At 38.4% G+C, this 19,827-nt stretch overlaps 1 protein-coding gene across 3 annotated transcripts; it reads left to right on the top strand.

Annotated features, from left to right (window-relative positions):
* The first annotated feature begins 20 nt into the window (after positions 1 to 20).
* LOC119738807 (anamorsin homolog) lies at positions 21 to 18,273 on the top strand. 3 transcript variants are annotated; one of them, XM_038213769.1, is made up of 10 exons: positions 21 to 106; positions 2,150 to 2,330; positions 2,935 to 3,084; positions 3,550 to 3,623; positions 3,769 to 3,913; positions 6,671 to 6,738; positions 13,849 to 13,918; positions 14,583 to 14,628; positions 15,420 to 15,498; positions 16,769 to 18,273. In XM_038213769.1, the coding sequence occupies exons 2-10, from the start codon at positions 2,177 to 2,179 to the stop codon at positions 16,880 to 16,882; spliced, it is 900 nt and encodes a 299-aa protein (XP_038069697.1). In that variant the 5' UTR covers positions 21 to 106; positions 2,150 to 2,176; the 3' UTR covers positions 16,883 to 18,273. The 3 variants fall into 3 exon arrangements, with proteins under 3 accessions (XP_038069697.1, XP_038069696.1, XP_038069695.1); XM_038213768.1 differs by having other exon boundaries at positions 26 to 176; positions 2,149 to 2,330; XM_038213767.1 differs by having other exon boundaries at positions 26 to 182.
* Positions 18,274 to 19,827: the final 1,554 nt, after the last annotated feature.

Below are 19,827 nucleotides of genomic sequence, written 5' to 3'. Positions count from 1 at the left end.
ATCGTACGCAGAGTACACCAGTGTACGTACGCGTACGATGAGGTTGCGGAAAATGTGTTCAGTCACGTACGCACAAAAACAATAAAGTAATTTCGTGGTCTTTGAAGTACGTAGCATTTTAATCATCAAACCAAACACACCGGAAAGAAATTTGTTCTAAATATTCTCCTGTCACTGTACTGGTGCGTGATACTCTTACGACTGTCAATGTGTCATGACATGACTTTTGTTTGTCATGTTTGTGACAATTTTTGTCACTCATTTTAGTGAATTATAATACGAAGTGGCTATCGTTACGGCAGCCGTTGTTTTGCGCCCTCTACGATACTTTTTTGATACGCACGCAGGTATATAATTCGTCGGTTGCACCACGAACCGACGTATCGCATTTTTTTGTGTTTCGAGAAAAACCGATTTAAAGTTGGTCATTATTTTGTAGGTTCATTCCATATACTCTCTGTGTAAGAATTCAAGCTGTTTCGTTTTTGCTAGTAAATTATAGATTGAACTTTATTGTATGCAATCCGTGTGCATCTGAGTTGCTAAGTTTTTGAGAAATTCTGCTCCAAAGTTATTCGTCACTTCGTGAAACAGATTTTTATCATGTTTTTCCTATGTTATACAACGCGCGTAATAGTGGCCGTGTGCCAGATACAGAGATACGTCGGTTCGTGAAACGCTTAATTCCAATTTTTCATGTCGACGCTGCTTTGTGACGTCATAGCACTATGTGAATTAGCGTGTAAAGCGGCGTATCGGGATACGCCACTTCGTGGTGCAGCATTTTTCATTTTTTAGAGAAACGCCGCACAATCTAATTAGCGTTCTTAGTTAATTAGAACTCCGATCGGAACAAAACTTTCTGAGAATGAGCACTTTGATAAAATAATAACGTTAATGACAAAAACTCAATTTGGCCAAAAATCGAGATACGCCGGTTCGTGGTGCGACCGACGAATTATTTGTTTTCCCACGTTTTAGCGAGCAGTGCGACAGCTCAGTCGAAAAAGGGTAGGATTTTGGGTACATGGCAATGTTGTCATGGTTGTATGTTGCGGGTTCGCATCTCAGTTTTGCACTCGAATTTTTTTCCTTTTCTAACCTAAGGCTTTGGAGGATTTTTTTTAAAAGGGAAATAAAGTCAGAATTTCATATTATCATAACGTTCAAATTCACTTTTTTCCTTCTAATTTTATATTTTCTTCTCATGTTTTTAAAAGTTGCAGTAGGCCGTAACAATAGAAAATGGGAAATGCGTTATGGCTGCCGTAACGATAGCCACTGCGATTATAATAAGCCCTAGTGGTTATTTGGCCGACACCGGTTTTCTTTTAGTTACAACTTACAAGTTTTACCATGTTTGCGTTTATTTTCAAGAAGGCTTTCTCTGTTTTGCTTATATATCATCATATTATTTTAGGCTAGCTTTCTTAACAAAAAAAGTGCTAGGCCTACTTAGACCTAAATACTATTGAGACTTGAGTAGGCCTAGTACAACTACATGTACTACTGAAAAACTACTAGGCCTAGATAAAATTTTAATAATATGTTTGCATGCTGGAGGTCGACTTACTATAAAAGAAAGCTGACGCAGCCAATAGGTGTTTGACATAATTACATATCAGCCAATCAGCCAATCAATCAGTCTGAGGAAGCCTCCATGAAATAAATGCTGGCCAAATAATAATATCCACCGCCAAACTTTATTATTTCGCTGTAAAAATCTCTGTTTCTGGTCAAACTCAACAAGGTGTTTCACGGTACTACCCGCCATCGCGCTAGTCCGAGTAACTTGGTCAGAATGTTAAAAAGGCGATAAGTTGCGTCAAAGTTACTCGGACTACCATCGCGTCATCTTGTTAACACTAACAGAGCAAAAAGAACATGCATTGCTAGACGCAGGCGCATTGTGGAATGACCGCATGATGAATGGAAGCACCAAAGTTTTCCATTGACGATGCGTACACGTCGGCAAGATGGCACATATTACTGTGAAACACCTCATTAGGCCTAGGTCCCTATTCAACTTAAGCAAAAAGCAATTAAAACAAATTCATTGTGATCTTAGTTGAATAACAGTCAGTATTTCAATTTGTTGTGATATTACTCTTTATATTGTCTTTAATTCAAATATCATGTTTTTCAACAGCTAATATTGGTAGCCGTCAAATTCGTCATGGAGTCTATCCTCAGTAGTGGGCAACGAATTCTCCTGACATGGGGCGAAGGACAGGCCCCTGAAGGCATCAAGGCAGCGGTGGAGGGGTTGGGCGCTGGGCTTGGGCAGAGTGGCAAAATGCAAGTGGAGAACATTGATAGACTAGTCCTTGGTGAGATAAAGAGCTGCTTATTCTAAAATCGCATAGTTTGAGGCAACATTGTCGAGCAACTTTTTGTGCATTATTGGCCAAAATGCAAGCCAAAATGCAACCCAATTTCAGAGTGTTGAAAAGGTCCAACATAGAAGAAAGTAGCTTTTTCCCCTTTAAAACACTCACGTGTTCTTCAGCATGTTTGATTTTTTTCTCCTTACAAATTTTCAGTATGAACGTTTTGTTTAAATGGAAAAAAGATACTTGATAGTTTTTTCTATTGGGGACATTTTCAACATCCTGAAACTACGGTTTCATTTTGGTTTGCATTTGTGCCCTATAAATAATTCAAGTAATTCGAATGGAATGCAAATAATTCGAAGTTTGTAAAGTAAATATCCAAAACCTAAATGTGCTTTCATTTTTTGGTTTGATGTCTCATTCACAATTTAATATCTTTTGTATATAAAAATACAATCTATTTTTTGGGTTGCAACATAAAAAATAATTTAAAAAAACCCAGGAGAGTATAGTCTCATGAATGCTTTCAAACAGTAGCTGCCATTTCGTATTCATGATTTTATTTATATTTTGTAAGAGATGTTTTTCTATTTCACTCCAGCTGCGCATAAAAAGTCAACATTTGATGTGGCTTTGCTAGGAGCTGTCAACCCTCCCTCTGTCATACACACCATGGACCACTTTGCTGAGGTGGCTAGAATACTAAAGCCCAGTGGGAGGCTGTACATCAGAGAGCAGACCATCCATACAGGTGCATTATTATTATTGTTCCCAAGAGCCAGAGTTGGGTTCAAACATTTTGTGAAGGGGTGGTTTGGAAGAGAGAAATACATTTCCCACCAATTTTGAATTGAAATAGAAGTTCATTTTAACTGTAAATCAAATGACAAAAATCTATATGTCAGTTATAAAAACAAATATTGAGTGGCTTTAAATTATGAAATGGGAGGAATATTATTGCTCGGTAAAATCTGGACTTTTCCTTTCACTCGGCTTCACCTCATGAAATAAAATCTGCAGATTTTACCTTGCGATAATATTCCTCCCATTCCACTCTGAGCCACACAATATTTGTATACTATTACATTGTGCCAATTTTACACCATAAATTAATATAAAGGCCCTAATTCTAATTAACAACTAAACCTGATTGTGAGAGATTTGAAAATATTAGTCATAACATGTGTTCACTATAAACATTTTTTTAATTTGACAGAGAATGGACCAGGCAGGACGAGGGAGAAACTCGTGTCTGTTCTCAAGGTGGCTGGGTTTGTGGACATCAAGGAGGTTAATATGAAATTATGGTTCATGTTTGTTTGCAAGATAATACGCAAGGGGCATCCGTAGTAGGTTGGGGGTTAAAGTATTTCCATTTATCAATAATAATATGTTAGACTTCTTTATTTAATAATTTCTACCTTAACACCCACAGCCTAAAACACCCCTGTTAAATCCTACCTCACAAAGCACGGACAATGGTACGGACAGCGTGATTGAGCTGTGTTGCAGCAATCCAGCATTTGAAGTCGGATCAACAGTTGCGTTACCTCTGTTTGCAAAGAAGATGGCAACCACAGGTGTGTTTCTTGAATTTTGTTACAGCCTGAAAAACAGATTGACATTTTCCACTGCCGTATCACATTACCGTATTATATTTTGGATCTGTGCAAATATAACAGTAGAGTTCTAACTGTAGTTGTCCCAGAACAATTTTTAGACTGTTGTAAGTTTTTATTTTCCCTACACATACCTCCTCCATACCAAATTGAAAAAATATCCTTAAAGGAAGTAAATGGATACAGTACTTGTTCCATCAACACGTAGGCCCAGAAAAATTGTGCGTTTTATGGTAACACCCTAAAAGTTATCCAGGTAGGTAGGTAGGAAAATAATTTTATTTTGTAATTTTGTTGATGTTTGTCTGTCGATCGTTTATACTTACTTTGTTTACTAACCTGTTTTATTGTTTAAATGACCAATATCACACAAAAAAACTTGCAAAGTTTTTTTAATTTGAAAATATATTTCATTTGAAATGTTTGGCCAAATGTGGCAATGAAAAGTTTGACGCCGGCTATTTGGCCTGAAAAGTCCAAGAAGGTCGGGTTACCATAAACACACTTCTCTTTTGTGTGCCTTACATTTATCTCTATATCTTTGAAGAAAAATGTATTCATGCTAAAGCCACACTTGTTGAATTAACACGAGGGCAATTCCACACCAAAGTGGACATGACACCAAAAAATTCAAATACATGTGACTTAAACATATTTGGCATCAAATGAAAGCTAAAAGTCTATATTTTCAAGATTTGAAGTCGGAATTTTATTTTTTATACATTTCGGTACCAAAAAATAGGATTATGTAATAATCCTGTTTTAATCCTAAAAATGTGATTAATAGTGATATGAAAGTATTCTACCAAAACACACCCAAAAATATGTACTAATGCCATCAGTTTCTGTCATGAGAAAGTATTGGTCTTGAAAAACCGACTAAAACTTGTTTTGAACTTTTTGCGTAATTTGCTTCGCTTCAGTGACTTCTAATATTTCAGCCTTCGAAAATGTCCTTCCGTTACCGAAAAAATACATATTTTTAATTTATTTTTAAAACTTGCAGTATGAATGCATTGAAAGTTATTGTGCAAAGCAAGTTTAGGTAGGCCTTCAATATGACATTAAAACTGACACTGCTGTACTTCTCGTTTTTTAATTACAATTAATTAAATCACGTCCTTCCGTTACCAAATTGGTAACGGAAGGACGGTAACGGAAGGACAAATCGTATTTTTATCAAATGTTACGACATTTGCGCTCATGTTTGAAAAATGAAAACCACTGCAAATACATGCATGTATAATGAGCATTGAAAGGACATTCATGTGACCACCTTCACAAAAGCGGGATAAGCAGGGCAAGGTGTTTATTACAAAGGAAGGCACAGGCATGTACAACATGTACAATGTACATGTACATATATGCTGATGTACCAGTACTTGTACATGTATGGAGTTGTTGCAGAAAATCAAATCATAAAGTTGCTGCCATGAGCATTCATGGACAATAGAGAAAGATACGAATTCTGTGAAGCCATTCCAGAAGCAAGTTAAGTCAAAAATGAGATGGCAGAAAGTACCGGTACTTTGAGGCACTTTCATTCAATTTACATGTGTAAGACATGTGAGGTGCAATCTTTGACAAATTATGCCCAAGTTAACAATTTCAGTTTGGATGCTTATAAATTAATTGTTACTACTCTAAATCATTGTAATTTGATTTCAAACATTGATTTTAGAGTTCAATTAAAAGCAACACCTAACTGAAGCAATCAGTTCTACCGGTAGATGTTTTTACCTTAAATGTACATGTAGGCTGGTCGCCCCCCCCCCCCCCCACCCTTTAGGTAAACCACTGAACCTACCGGTATTATTATTAAAAGTTGTTGGTGAACATGTAACCAATATACTCAAGTGCTCAAAAACTGTGTATTTAAACTTTTAAGGATTGAGGTGATGGGTTTGAAGTCCATTTCTGTAGTTGTCTTGTGTTCGTGAATTATGTGTTTTGGGTGGTTTTCGTTTTTCTTTTGTTATCATTAATTAGCAGGCTTCTATCTTTATCTCAATAGTTTCTTGGGTATAATTATTTATGCCAGGTCTGCATATTGTTGATTTCACATTCAGTTACACATTTCAGCAATTTGTTTCATTTGTATAATTAGTGTAAATTCACATTTTGTTCATGCTATAATTGAGTAAACCTTTTGTCCTTCCGTTACCGTCCTTCCGTTACCAAATCATAATCTGCTTAAAACGTCGTAATTATATTACCGAAAAACTTAAAGTCAAATGAAAGGCGGCATAGTATAGATAAAGCTTCAGGGATTCCATTTCTTACCTTTGAAATATAATTGCCCCATAAAATTCACAGAGTTTACGCAAAACGCGAGTAAGTTAGAAAACCCTTGTCCGTTTTACCGTCCTTCCGTTACCGACCTCATTAATATTCATAATTCATAAACGGGAGGCATTCATGCCCCCCAAAAGTGTGGAAAATGAAAGTAGCATTATAGCAATACAATTGTGACATTTGTTTGCTGTAACTATGAACAGTGTCTGTGATACACACATTTGAAATTTTGTTTAATGAGTGAAAACGTCCTTCCGTTACCGTGGAATTGCCCACCAGCTAACAAATCGTCTTTTTTACAGAGTCTGTGCCTAGTTACGTACACATATAAACCTTTAATATAAACTGAATTAATGTGTACATTTTCATTATGAATTATTGTTTTGAATGAATAATGAAATTCAACCATCTTTTTTTCTTCAGAGAAGCCAAAAGCAGAAGCCAAGAAGGTGTGGACGCTGTCTGCGTTTGACATGGCCGATGATGACGTGGTAAGATTGATATTTATAACAAAATTAAGGGCATGAACAGTATTTTAAGGCAGTAGACGACATTTTTAAAACTCCAAAAATGAAATTATCAAATTACATGCACTTGGTTGTAAGTAAATGATGGTACCAAACATCCTGTGAAACCTAGCACCTGGTGTGCTGTCATTTTCAAGAAAAGAGGAATTTGAATTTTGCTAAGCTATCTTCAGAAAAATGACCTTTTTTTCAAATACTACATCCATTAACAGGTGCCAGCCAGCTCGGCTTCACAGCACATTTACGTCAATTTTTTGCGATGACTCTGCTGGCACCTATAGGCTCAGCCTGTGACCTATAGTTTTTATGCAAAACAAATTCAGCAAGCTGCACTTGGTGGTTGAAAAAGAAACACTTTTGTTCTCTCATTTTTCTAGCACATGTGGACTAGAAATGTTTAAACAAGTCAGTGGAGCGATTCTAAAAACACTAGCCCCCAATTCAGTTCACTTCACAGAATTGCAACAAATGCAAACGTTTACTACTAGGCCATTAGCCTGGGGGTTTGGTTGGTATCAAATGAGGGGAATAATGCTCATTGTGATTTTTGGCAAGGTATGCACCCCTGTAGTTGGAGAATATGTGATAGCATTGCAGCGGTGGCAGCTTTTTGGGTGCTATCACTTTTTAAAAAAAATGGCGGCCAAAACATGCTGGTTACCACATATTATTAATCCGGTATAACAAGCATATTGGCGGCCATTTTGAAAACAAAAATTAAAAGTGATAACACCCAAAAACAGCCGCCGCTCATACTGCAAACCTATCACACATTTTCCAACTCTAGCTGTGCATATCTTGCCAAAGTAAGAATTGCTCCTTTCAATTATTTGATACTGGCGGCCCAATTTTGGACCGAGCTGTTAGCCTATACCTTCAACCATGGCACTATTAGGGCGAGTGTCATGTGTATGTACGCCACTGTACGTGTAAATTGCATGATATTGTGACTGGCAGTGTGCAGCTCACCAACCTATATTGCAAAAAGATTAACTGGCGACGCCTCGTTGTCAAGAGATGAGATGCAATAAATAGCCAATTACCTCAATGTCCATTACTCTACTCAAATTTTATTTTTGATTATCAGTCTCGATGTTGCAGCAAAGCGCTGAATGGCCGTGGATGGCAAGTGCACACTGACTCAAGTCCCCAATTAGTAAATTTCCAACCAATATGAGTCCTTTTCAGGTTTTATGAAATGTTTTCAGGTTTTTTTTTAATTTTTTTTTTATTATGTTTGAACAATGACTTGATGAGAAACTGAATGTAGGTGTGTTGTTTGTGTTAATAGTTGAGCATTAAAGAAGACATACGGGCAGTCTAGTTTGAGGAGATCCGTGTAGTCACAGCCGTAATTATGACTGAGTCCTCTGTTTAGGAATAAACAGACTCGACGCTGCGTTTGTGTGTTTATACTGTACGTCACTGTCAATCGTGCGTGATTATAATTGGGTGCCATCATTTATATTGGACTGTCAAGATGTAAAACTACTCATTGTGATGCAGAAAACAGAATGATCAGCACCAGAATGATGGCAAAGGATTTAAGACAAAACCTGTGTGAACAAAAGGAATTTGGAGCTGGCCCATGCAGAGGTTTCTATCCTTCTGTGTCATAGACTGAAGTTACAATAAGAAGTTTGATTGAGCACATCCATTTTTGTTAGGATAAATATGGTGAATAATTGCAAAGAGTTTGATGTTTGACTGTAATTTGACCCTAATTGCGATGGAGCCATCAGAGAATGAAACACTGATCCTGAAGCCCGTGACTGACCCAAATGATGAGGAGGGTCATTTGGATCTAGCCCTGTTCATATTCAGGGTCCATCAAAGGCCGGTCCTATTTGTGATCTGCCTTCTTCTTGACGTGATCACCGCTATTGGGCAAGGCCTTGGGTGCTTGGTATACGTGTCTCAGGGCACCGGCCTCAGCAATCCCACCACACTGATCATGTTCAATCAGAACTTTGCCCAGCTGGTGGTGGTTATCCTCCATGCTCTGAATCTCCTGGTGCCAAGTCCAAGCCACCTCCCGCCAACTCTAGCCTCCAAGATCTTCTGCCGGGTCTGGCTTTCTCGTTTCCTCTTGGAGAGTGCTTACAAGGTCACCTTGCTGAGTCTGGTGTTGTCCTGCTTTGACCGTTACCTAGCAACCCTGCATCCTGTCTGGCATCGAGCGCGCTTCAGCAACCATCATGCCCGAATAGGGATCGCTATCTTCTGGATTGCAGCATTTGTTACCACGTCCCACACTGTGATAATGACCAGTTACGATCCAGTCAGTGGTAGCTGCCAGACAGCAACTTCACAACAGGTTCTGCTACTTGTCTTATCTGTACCATCACTGTTTGTGCCTTTAGTTGTAGTCGGTTACTGTTACGCAAACATCTTCAGGAAACTGCACACCACAGCCAAAGACAAAGGAGCAGTCCATGGAGCAGTTTATAGACGGGCTAAAACCAATCTTACCGTGAACATGTTTGTCATGTTCGTTGCTCATGTCTTGTTATATTCTCTCTTGTTTGTATTGATGGCTATCTGGAACTCTGATACTGATGGTTCTACCAATGCACAGGTTTTATCGGGGGTAGTTCTTATTCTACCCATACTCTGTGTGTTGATCAACTTTTTTACGAGCTACTATGTGAATGTACGCTTTCGCAATGCATTGCTAAAGTTGTTGCGAACTTGCTTCAAGAGATTCAAGACTAGAGTGGGTGTAGCTGATGAGCCTTGAGCTGGAGACTAGTCCCAGAAAGACTTAGCTGATTAACAGATGTGAGTGCTACTAAGGGAATAAAGATGTGCTTGGCTAGTCTTAAACAAGTACCTATAAAACTGGCTAGAGGCCTGGACGGCAGTGGACGTGGATAATGGCCCGAGTCTAATGCGCATAATGGCTGGAGCTGAAGGAGAGCCCCTCGACAGATCTAGAAACCATGTTTCTTTTGGGTAATCCAGCGGGAGCTGGTTAAATAGTATACTGTGTATGTTTTGTCTAAAATGTTCATGTGTATTTCTGAGTATTTAATGTTGTTGTTTGTTGCAACAAATGTATCCCGAAAAATGAAATAAATGTTAATGTAAATGTAAATGAGAGGGTCATAATTGGCGTCCATGCCTCATACAGCGGTGTTTTAATGGCAGTTTAAAACAACCCACATGATGGGCTCTTGACTAATAGGAATGGGTACATTGTAAACTGTCTCAGGTAGTTCTGAATTCCTATTCTGGGCCATTATCGCGTCCAGGCCTCTTGCTGGTTTTAAACGTGGTTGTTTTAAAGACCAGCCCAGCACATTTATTATTCCGTTATTAATTGACAAAATTGAAGGAGCACTTTGAGAGAATGCACCCATTTGGGTTTGAAAACGCATTTACCATGAAATGATCACACTTGAAAATATCCTTAAAAAGTAGAATAGGATTGGAAAGCTCATTAAACAGTAGAGTACATGTACGAGCATTGGTACAACTGTACCTTTGAAGTTTGCCATTTTCATGAAACTACTCCGCAAAAAAATTTGGGTCCTCAAAAAGTCGAGCCGTTTGGAGCGCTAGTTGTCATTCCAGTCTTGCATAAAACATTCTTCAAATGCGCGTATGTGCTAGGATCACTATGTTTATAGTCATGATAATCCTGAAGCTACATGTAGTGTATGTGGGGCTTGATAAGTGATATCTCTCATTGAATTGAATACATTTTGTGTGGCGCAAGTGTTGTTTTGCCAATTTGGCTCAAAATTTGATGCTTGAAATACATCCTCCGGTACATATAGACAAGGCCAAAAACCGCTGCCACATGAGCCACAAACAGGGTTTTAAAAACTTTTTCTCCGTAAATGTAAGACATCATGTTGATCGATGTGACCTAGACGTTTGAAATGAGTACCTGACCGTTGATGTCAGGAACTGGTTCCAGATTATGGGTTCGGCTACCCGTAACTAACTTTATAAATTACTTGGTAACTTCTCAGACAATGAAAAAGAAAGCTTTTGAATGTCATTTGTGCGGAATTTTCAAAATGAAAACCAGGCAACATGTGAAACACAGCATATTTCACATTTATAAAGCTCACGAAAGTTGCAGTTTACACCGTACAGCTACATGTATACTCACAGTACACACTTCTATCGTGCTATAATGATGCACTGATGTGGTTGTATTAACATGCAAACCTTTTTAAATAATTTGAACAGCAACTTCCGAGATTTGAATTTTGGGGTTGGGTTTCTTTAAATCGGGTACCGGTTTCCCGTCTTCTTCTTCTTCATTCATTCATTTTCATGATGACTTGATGAGTTGGGCCCAACTGTCCCTGTCAAGCGTAGTGTTGGAGAGAGATGGACCACTCAGACCAGTTTCCTGTAAGGCATTAAGAGAATTTAACCATGGCATTATTAGGACACGAGTCATGTGTATGTACGCCACTGTCATGACTGTAAATTGTATGATATTGTGACTGGCAGTGTGCAGCTCACCAACCCATATTGCAAAAAGATTAACTGGCGACGCCTCGTTGTCAAGAGATGAGATGCAATAAGTAGCCAATTACCTTGACGTTCATTACTCTACTCATTTGTTATTCTTGATTGTCAATCTTGATGTTGCAACAAAGTCGTGAACGGGTGGCGGCAAGTGCGCACAAACTCATCCGCAAATGAAAAAAAAAAGAAGTAAACAAGGCATGGATGTATGTATACGTACATGTATGTAAGCCTGTATAGACTTCCAACCAATGAGTCGTGTTCAACCTTCAATCAACAGATATCGCTGTATGTAGATATATTCCATGAAAATGAATCAAACTGTTGCAAACTGCTTACTGACTAGATTGACCTGATATATACATCCAAAACTTTAACAGGCCTAACAGGAGTCCTAGGACCTAGGACTGAAACGTTATGCCAGCTATTTTTTTGGATTGTCATATTATTATTATTATTATTATTATTCTGGTTTATTAATCCTTGTGTTTGTAGCCAGAGGCTAAATTGTCACAATGCGTACAAATTAAAAACACAAAATCAGAAATCCAAACTTACAAAAACATTTACCATCATACATATCAGAATACAGTACATTTAAAAAAAAATGAGTTAAGATTTGCACATCGGAATATAAGAAAGGCACACTCTACCTGAATAGTACATGATAAAAAAAGGTTGTTTTTTTTTCCCTAAGAATGCTGTACATGAATAAAATAGTATATTTTACATGTATATTTCAGAAAAAAATGTTTGTGTAGTGAAAGTCAAGTTAAAACAAACATCCATATATGGTGAAGGAAGGTTATAATTTTGTAATTTTGCAAGTTAATAATTCTTACTTGTCCACCCCCTCTCTAGGTTTTTTTAAAATATGTTTGAACAATGAACTAATAGCTATATGGTAATTGGTGTGCTGTTTGCATTTACCATTAACAGAAGATACATGTACATCTTACAGGTAGTTAATTATGATCGAGTCGACTGAGTCCTCTGTTTGGGAATGATCAGATTTGACGCTGTGTTTGTTTGGTTTTATTGTATGTCACTGTCAATCTGGCGGTGGTTATTCTCCATGATTATAATTGTGAGCCATCATCATTTATATTTGCCTTCATCGGTAGAGAACTGCTCAGTCCGCTGCAGAAAACAGAACGATCAACACCAAGTGGAATGTAATGGTGTTGAATACTCAAAAACTGCCCCCCAGAAAAACATATTTGGAGCTGTTTGATGTACAGGAAATTTGATTGGGCACATCTGTGTTGTTGGGATAAATACGGCAAAGGTCATACATGTAAATTATCTTATGTTCAACTGAAGTTTGACCTTCTTGACAATTTAGATGGAGCCATCAGAGAATACCACACTGATCCTTGAGCCCGTGACTGACCTAAGTGATGATGATGGTCACTTAGATCTAGCCCTGGTCATGTTCAGGGTCCAGCAAAGGCCGGTCCTATTTGTGATCTGCCTTCTTCTTGACTTGATCACCGCTATTGGGCAAGGGCTTGGGTGCTTGGTATACGTATCGCAGGGCACCGGCCTCAGCAATCCCACCACACTGATCATGTTCAATCAGAACTTTGCCCAGCTGGTGGTGGTTATCCTCCATGCTCTGAATCTCCTGGTGCCAAGTCCAAGCCACCTCCCGCCAACTCTAGCCTCCAAGATCTTCTGCCGAGTCTGGCTTTCTCGTTTCCTCATGGAGAGTGCTTACAACATCGCCTTGCTGAGTCTGGTGTTGTCCTCCATTGACCGTTACCTAGCAACCCTGCATCCTGTCTGGCATCGAGCGCGCTTCAGCAACCGTCATGCCCGAATAGGGATCACTTTTGTATGGATTGACACAGTTGTAACCATGTCCTACAATGTGATAATGACCAGTTACGAACCAGTCAGTGGTAGCTGCCAGACAGGAACTTCATTTCATGTTTTGCGACTTGTCATAACTGCATTATTCATGTTTCTGTCAGTAGTCGCAGTCGGTTTCTTTTACACACAAATCTTCTGGAAACTTCACACCACAGCCAAAGACAAAGGGGCAGTCCATGGAGCATTTTATAGACGGGCTAAAATCAATGTTACTGTGAATATGTTTGTCATGTTCGTGATATACGCCTTGCTTTATTCAGTCGTGTTCATATTGATTGGTGCATGGGACTTTGATATTTTTGATCGCTCTACAAATGTACAAGTTGTATTGGATCTGGCTCTTATCACACCAGTACTCTGTGTGCTGCTCTGCTTCTGTTCTTGCTATTTCTTGGACATACGCTTTCGCAATGCACTGCACAAGTTGTTACGAACTTGCTTCAAGAGATTCAAGAATAGAGTGGGTGTACTGTAGCTGATGAGCCTTGAGCTTGAGACTAGTGTCAGAAAGACTGGCCAGATTTACATGTAAATGTTAAAATAACTTGGCACCAGGAGAAAGTTGGAGCAAAATCCAGAGAAGGATAAATAATTTTAGATAAAACTTTCTCAAATTGCACCATAGACTTTGATATTGCCTCATGCAGATGAACACATCCCCTAGCTGTCTAGACTTCACTCAAGACTTGTAATCTATTCTTTGAACAGGAATTAATTGACTCTGATAAATTACTTGAAGAGGAAGATTTCACCAAACCTGACCCCAGCTCACTGAAAGGTAAGTGCCGTTAATTATTCAGCGTTTTTCAAATCGTCAAAAATCTAATGGATTGATTTATTTGTTTACTGTGTGTTGGTAAAAATGAACTAAACATCCTTGCTACATGTGGGTATTAACATGCAGGATTTGTTTTTCAGAATCTACTTTAAACTTTGAAACAGATCCCTTGGAAGTACGTAATAGATAAAAAAAAAAAGAGTAAATTTTGTATTGCTTGGTCTTCATAACAATAATCAAATAACATAATGTACCACAGAAATTAACATTTGAATACCAAGAATTAAAACAAATTAAAATTCAATGTTAAAAAAGGGATTAAAAAAAAGTAAGAACATGTAAATTGTCTATCAAGTCAATAAAATAAAAATACACTGGTAATGAGCAATGAAATTAGTTAAAAGTCAGTTTAAAAAGATATTTAGGCTTAAAAATGTCGCTGGACTGAGAATGTTGAATGTCGGCAGGCAACTTATGCCATAATTCTGGGGCTGCCTTTTAAAAAAATTATCTACCCCGCAGTGTTTTTTAACGTTCTACATTTTTAAACAATTTCCACACACAAAAGTACATTTGTAATTAAGCCTGTTTGCTTATTATTGCTCTTAAATTATTTGTAAAAGATTTTCCAAACAACCCGATTCAAATTTGTGTTTTAAACCAGCTGAATGTGGTCCAAACTCTGAAAAGAAGAAGGCATGCAAAAACTGGTAAGTGTTCTGACGTTACCCCGAGTTATCCTTATCAAAAATGTGGGCTTTTGTTGTAGAGCAATTTAACCCAATCCAAGCAAAGCTTCTTGAACACTTGTGACTGCTTGCTGCACCAGTAAAAACTTGCGCAAGGAGTGCGCAAGTAAATATTGCATGTGGTGATCTATATTGGGTGCTGGGGTACTTCGCAGTAAGTACCAGTATTTATAACTGTAAAAGGGTTTTAACCTTCTAAAAGGATGTGAACAATGAACCGGTGTTGACAAAAAAGTGGCACCTGACAATAATGATTTTTGTGTTTTCAAATTTTCAAACTGGCAGAAAGCTATTTGAATATTTGGTTGATGATCCAATATTCGGCATATTCGGGACAGCCCTACATTATCCCTTTGTTTGAAGGGGAGGGTTTTTTATAGTTTTTTTTTTAGTTGTTAAGTTATATTTTTGCTGGTCCGGGAGAGCAAGCTTTGTGTCGTCATTGTACTTCCTGTCTCACTGACTGACTTACTGATTGACTGACTGTTATTTGTGACTTTGGTTGTAGGCTGGTGGACTGGAGAGAGCCGGGCAGTGCTATCATATAGGATTACCCTGTAATACCAGTGAATAAATCTGGCCCATCTTGTAGATCACATGCATGAAAAGACTTCCAGTGAATAGCCATCGTTAATCAGTGGCGTTGAATGTTGTGTGTTGATGGACCAGCTTTATTAGGTTTGCCAGTCTTGTTTCTGATTATTCAGTCCTCTATTTATGCTAATGTCCATGCATTTATTATGTCTGTGTAGTACATGCGGGTTTGCAGAGGAGTTGGAAGAAGGGACAGCAAAGGTTGCTACAAAGTCGGTCACCTCGTCCTGTGGAAGTGTAAGCCACATTAACCTATTTAGTATGGCAGATAGGTGATGAGGTTGTGCCTTTGATGATACAAGCATGGTATTTTGCACACAGTCAGAGTATGTCATGAGAAAGATATTTGGCTATAGGACCATCATAGATTTGTCCTTTGAAAAAGTATAATTAGAAATTAACAAGGGATGGCAGCCATTTTGAACAATTTGGAAATTGCTTGTTATTTTACCGATATTTTTTCAAATGACATATCTGCGATGACCCGATAGCCAAATATCTTCCTCATGGGATACTCTGGTCGTCAGTTGCCATGTTTGTATCATCAAAGGCACAATTCCCCCAAATATTTCCCCATCTGCCCATTCAGTTAGCATTCGGATGGCATTGTATTACACTGTATTAATTCCCTGAAGAATTGATAAAACTATAAAGTGCTTGGGCGGTTTCAGTCAGTGCAAGGAGTGATAAGCAGGGCGAATTGGGGCAGTATAGGGACAAACAGGTTTAACTGGATTTTTTTAAAAGACAAGTTACTTTGATGGTAGGAATCCACGTATCTGTTTCTCATGCCTTAGAGGCAAATCAGTTATTTACTTTTTTACTATATACTATTGTTTCCAGACTGCCTTTTGTCTTTCAGTGTAAAAATTGCACTTTATGAGCATTTTGACAGTTTGAGACTTGTTTCAAATTTGCACTAAATTATATGGACATGTACCAAGTGGCAGACCAAATCTCAACTTTTTAAAATACTTACATCAAAAGAAAGGTTTAAAAAAATGCAGACTGTCAGTTCAAACAGCTTCTGAGGTCCGAGGTAAAAACCCTGTCAAGGTTCCTTTGACAGTCTGCAAATCTCCACATTTAACCTTCCAAGTCCATTGAATTGTATTTCATAGTCTTGGTCCCAGACTATATTTGTTTTTAAATTTCCCTAATACAGATGGGCATGTCCTTGACCAGTGCAGTAAAGACGTGCTCTAGTAGAGGTCCCTATCCACAAAATGATTCCTATTCAGTATTGGGAACTTTGACAGTGCTACCCAGGAAATTCCGAGCATGTCTCATGCGGCTGCATTAGCTAGAATAAGGGTGTGTGAGGTGTGCATGGAATTTTTCCAGTTAGCGCTGCCAAAATTCCCAATTTGATTCATCTTGTTGATAGCGACCTCTTTCATCATGGCAGCCTTGTACCACACTTGTCAGGGACTGTATTAGGGAATTCCAGCCTTGGCTAAAGACTAGGCATTTCAGTGCGGTGTGCTATTTTCCTATTTTCTCACAGTGCTATCTCGGTGATGCCTTCCGTTGTTCCAGCTGCCCGTATCTCGGCATGCCTGCTTTCAAACCTGGAGAGAAGATCACGCTCAGTGACCGACAGCTCAACCCTGACCTCTGATGACCTGACCTCTGGTGACCCGACCTCTGGTGACCTGACCTCTGATGACCTTACCCCTGATGAACTGACCTATGACCTTCAATTGGCTGAACTTTCTCTGGCCTTCGATTATTCATCTTAGCTTAACCCATTAAAGGGAACAGTTTTGTCAAGGATGCACCCTTTTGGCTCAAAAATGCGCTTCTAAGAAAATGATCATAATTGGAAAGATCTTTGAAAAGTACACTATGAGCATTTACACAACTGTACCTTAATAATTGTAGGCCTTTCTTTGAAGAATTTGGGTCACAGAATTTGGGTCCTCAGAAGTCTTGATTGCAGTCACACATGTTTTTTTCTGACCTGATATCAAACAGCAAATTGTGATATGCATTTAAGCAGATGCACTCTACAAAGGAGCTTTACTCAAGCTTTACACATCCGAAAGGGGTTTTCATAGTGATGGGATTTAAATCTGGATTTTTTTAAATTTTAAATTCCACTATTTCGTTTTGATTTTGGAAACCTTTACCATAAAAAAACATCAAGCCTACCTTTGATTTTACCACAGGCTAAAGACAACAACTGGAACATCCCCACTTTTGCTTCATGGTCTCTGATTGTTATTACATTCACTTGCTACTTGGTATGTGAATAGCCTGCCAATTTGACGTATCAGAGTTTCCACCCATTTTTCAACATTAAGCTCTGTAGTGTTTCTGTATAATAGCCCAGTGGTCATTGAACCTGCAAACTATACCCAATCATTGGGAGGGCATTACATGTGGCACCTCACTCCTCACTTTTGGGTTGCATGACTGTGAATTGGATGGGAAGTTCTGATGAAATCAGAAAGCATTATGTGGTTTGAAAAAAAATTAGGATCACCGGATTTTGAAATCTCTGATTTGTCCCACCACTAGTTGTTCAACATTTTATCCGTAAATCATGTTGATTTTCTGTGATCGCGACCTTTGACATAATGCCTGTGAGCAATATGAAACCCTTAATGTTGGTGATCTTTGAACAAAAATTCAACTGTAACTTAAACATTAGCCTATAGACTGCTACATATTGTTCCAACAAGTGTTTAAAAGGATGTGAAAAAAATTCTTATGTTGGAAAAAAGATGTCCATTCTGTTTATACGAAAAGTAATATGTATATTATATTAATACAATAAAAAAAAATTAAAAAATTAGTCTCACATTTTTTTTTGCATTTTAAAAGTAGAAGATGTCAGAAACACTGGATTTACCAGTTGTCAATCAAACTATTCGAATTACAACAATCCACCATACTATTAGAGCAAAATTACGAATGTATTCTTTATTGTTACATTGGGTAATGCAACGATAACCATTGTTACTAATGTATTACTCAGTGAAATAGATGGCACCTATTTGAAATCATGTTTTATTGTTGTGTAGTTTATTTTCTAAAGCAGTTAGGACAAATAAAAAAAACATGTTGAGCGTCCTGCCTTTTTGAAAAAAAGGAAGCGGGAGGCCCTTTTTATTTTTCCTCAAAAATGGGCCGTCCAACCGGGCTGATTTTTATGATTGCCGACAGTTTATTTTTAAATGGCCGCCGTTGAACTCAGGAAATGACATACTAGCTTTATGTGGGCTAAATACAATAGACAGAGATGCCAAAATGATGTCACTGTTAAAAATTTATCATTTTTTTCGGTTTAAGAAAAAAAAGGAGGGGGCCTCCAAAAAGGAAGCGGGCGGGGACGCTAAACATGTTTGTTTTTTTATTTGGCCTTACTCTTTACTGCCTCTTGTTTTAATACTCCAAGCAGAAAAAAAGTTCTAAAATAGACAATTGCAAAATTTCCATCTGGGATAAAAAAAAATAATCGTGTTAGTGTTTGTGGCAATCTCAAACAGCCTGAAACCCCCGGGATTCATTTCCCATGCTATTTTCGAGTTTCAAATTAAAAAATAAATATATTTCAATTGCTACTTTCCTTATACCCAGCACGATTTGTGACAGGGGTACCCCCCCCCCCATCTCCCTATACCCTATGCACACCTAGACTATTGTTACCTAACACATTCCCCCTACATATCTCAAAAGAATTCTTGAGGTTCTGGTAACCCAATGACCAATACAAAAGAGGGGGGATTCCTCTGTCGCATATCATGCTACATAATATGTGTTTCCTAGCAATACAAATTTATTTACCTTTGAATAAGACATTCGAACGGACAAATCCGCCTATGTTTAGTTGTTAAATTATTTCTTTGCAAAATGTGAATTATTTGATCTGCCTTCGTTCAGTTATCGAATTGTTTCTTCCCAAAAATCGAATGATTGGCTGCCAGACAATAATTTGACCCCAGCAGGGCGGGTTCATTTTGTGCACATAAAGCCCTTTCAAAGGGTTGCAGGCGCCCAAAATCGGAATAAAGTTTTTTTTTCTCTCGTTAAAACACACAAATTGAGTGTTCATTTGGACAAAAAAGATCCATTTTTTTCAAGAGCACGAACTTTAATTCTGGGATCAAAAGGGGGGGGGGGGGACATCAGTGGCGTAGCCTCGGGGGGGGGGGGGGGGGGTCGCCCCCCCCCAGTCCCCCCCCCCCCACTGAGATTTTGAGTTTCTAAAAAAATTTTCATTGATCTACATGACGCCCCCCATGAAATGTTCCAGCCCCCCCCCAGCGGCCCCCCCCCCCCCCCCACTGAAAAATTCCTGGCTACGCTACTGCATGGGGGCCATATGCCCCCCCCCCCCCCAAAAAAAAAAAAAAACCCCAAAGAACCGCATTTTTTTTCTAAGGGTTTGAAAATTCTCAGTTTTAAATAGTATAAAAAAATCATAATACATGTGCATGTATTTTGCAGAGTCGCGCTTTTTTAAGGGCTGAGAAAGAATACTAATTACAGTTATTCGCATATTTGGCGTATGAAGTTTAAAAAAGTGAATTATTGTTTTTAAAAAATGAATAAACAAAG

The sequence above is a fragment of the Patiria miniata genome, unplaced genomic scaffold (assembly GCF_015706575.1).
Source record: "Patiria miniata isolate m_02_andy unplaced genomic scaffold, ASM1570657v1 HiC_scaffold_3, whole genome shotgun sequence".
Taxonomy (NCBI): Eukaryota; Metazoa; Echinodermata; class Asteroidea; order Valvatida; family Asterinidae; genus Patiria; species Patiria miniata.
The sequence above is the reverse complement of the archived record's forward strand: the minus strand, read 5'-3'. Positions and strand labels throughout refer to the sequence as shown.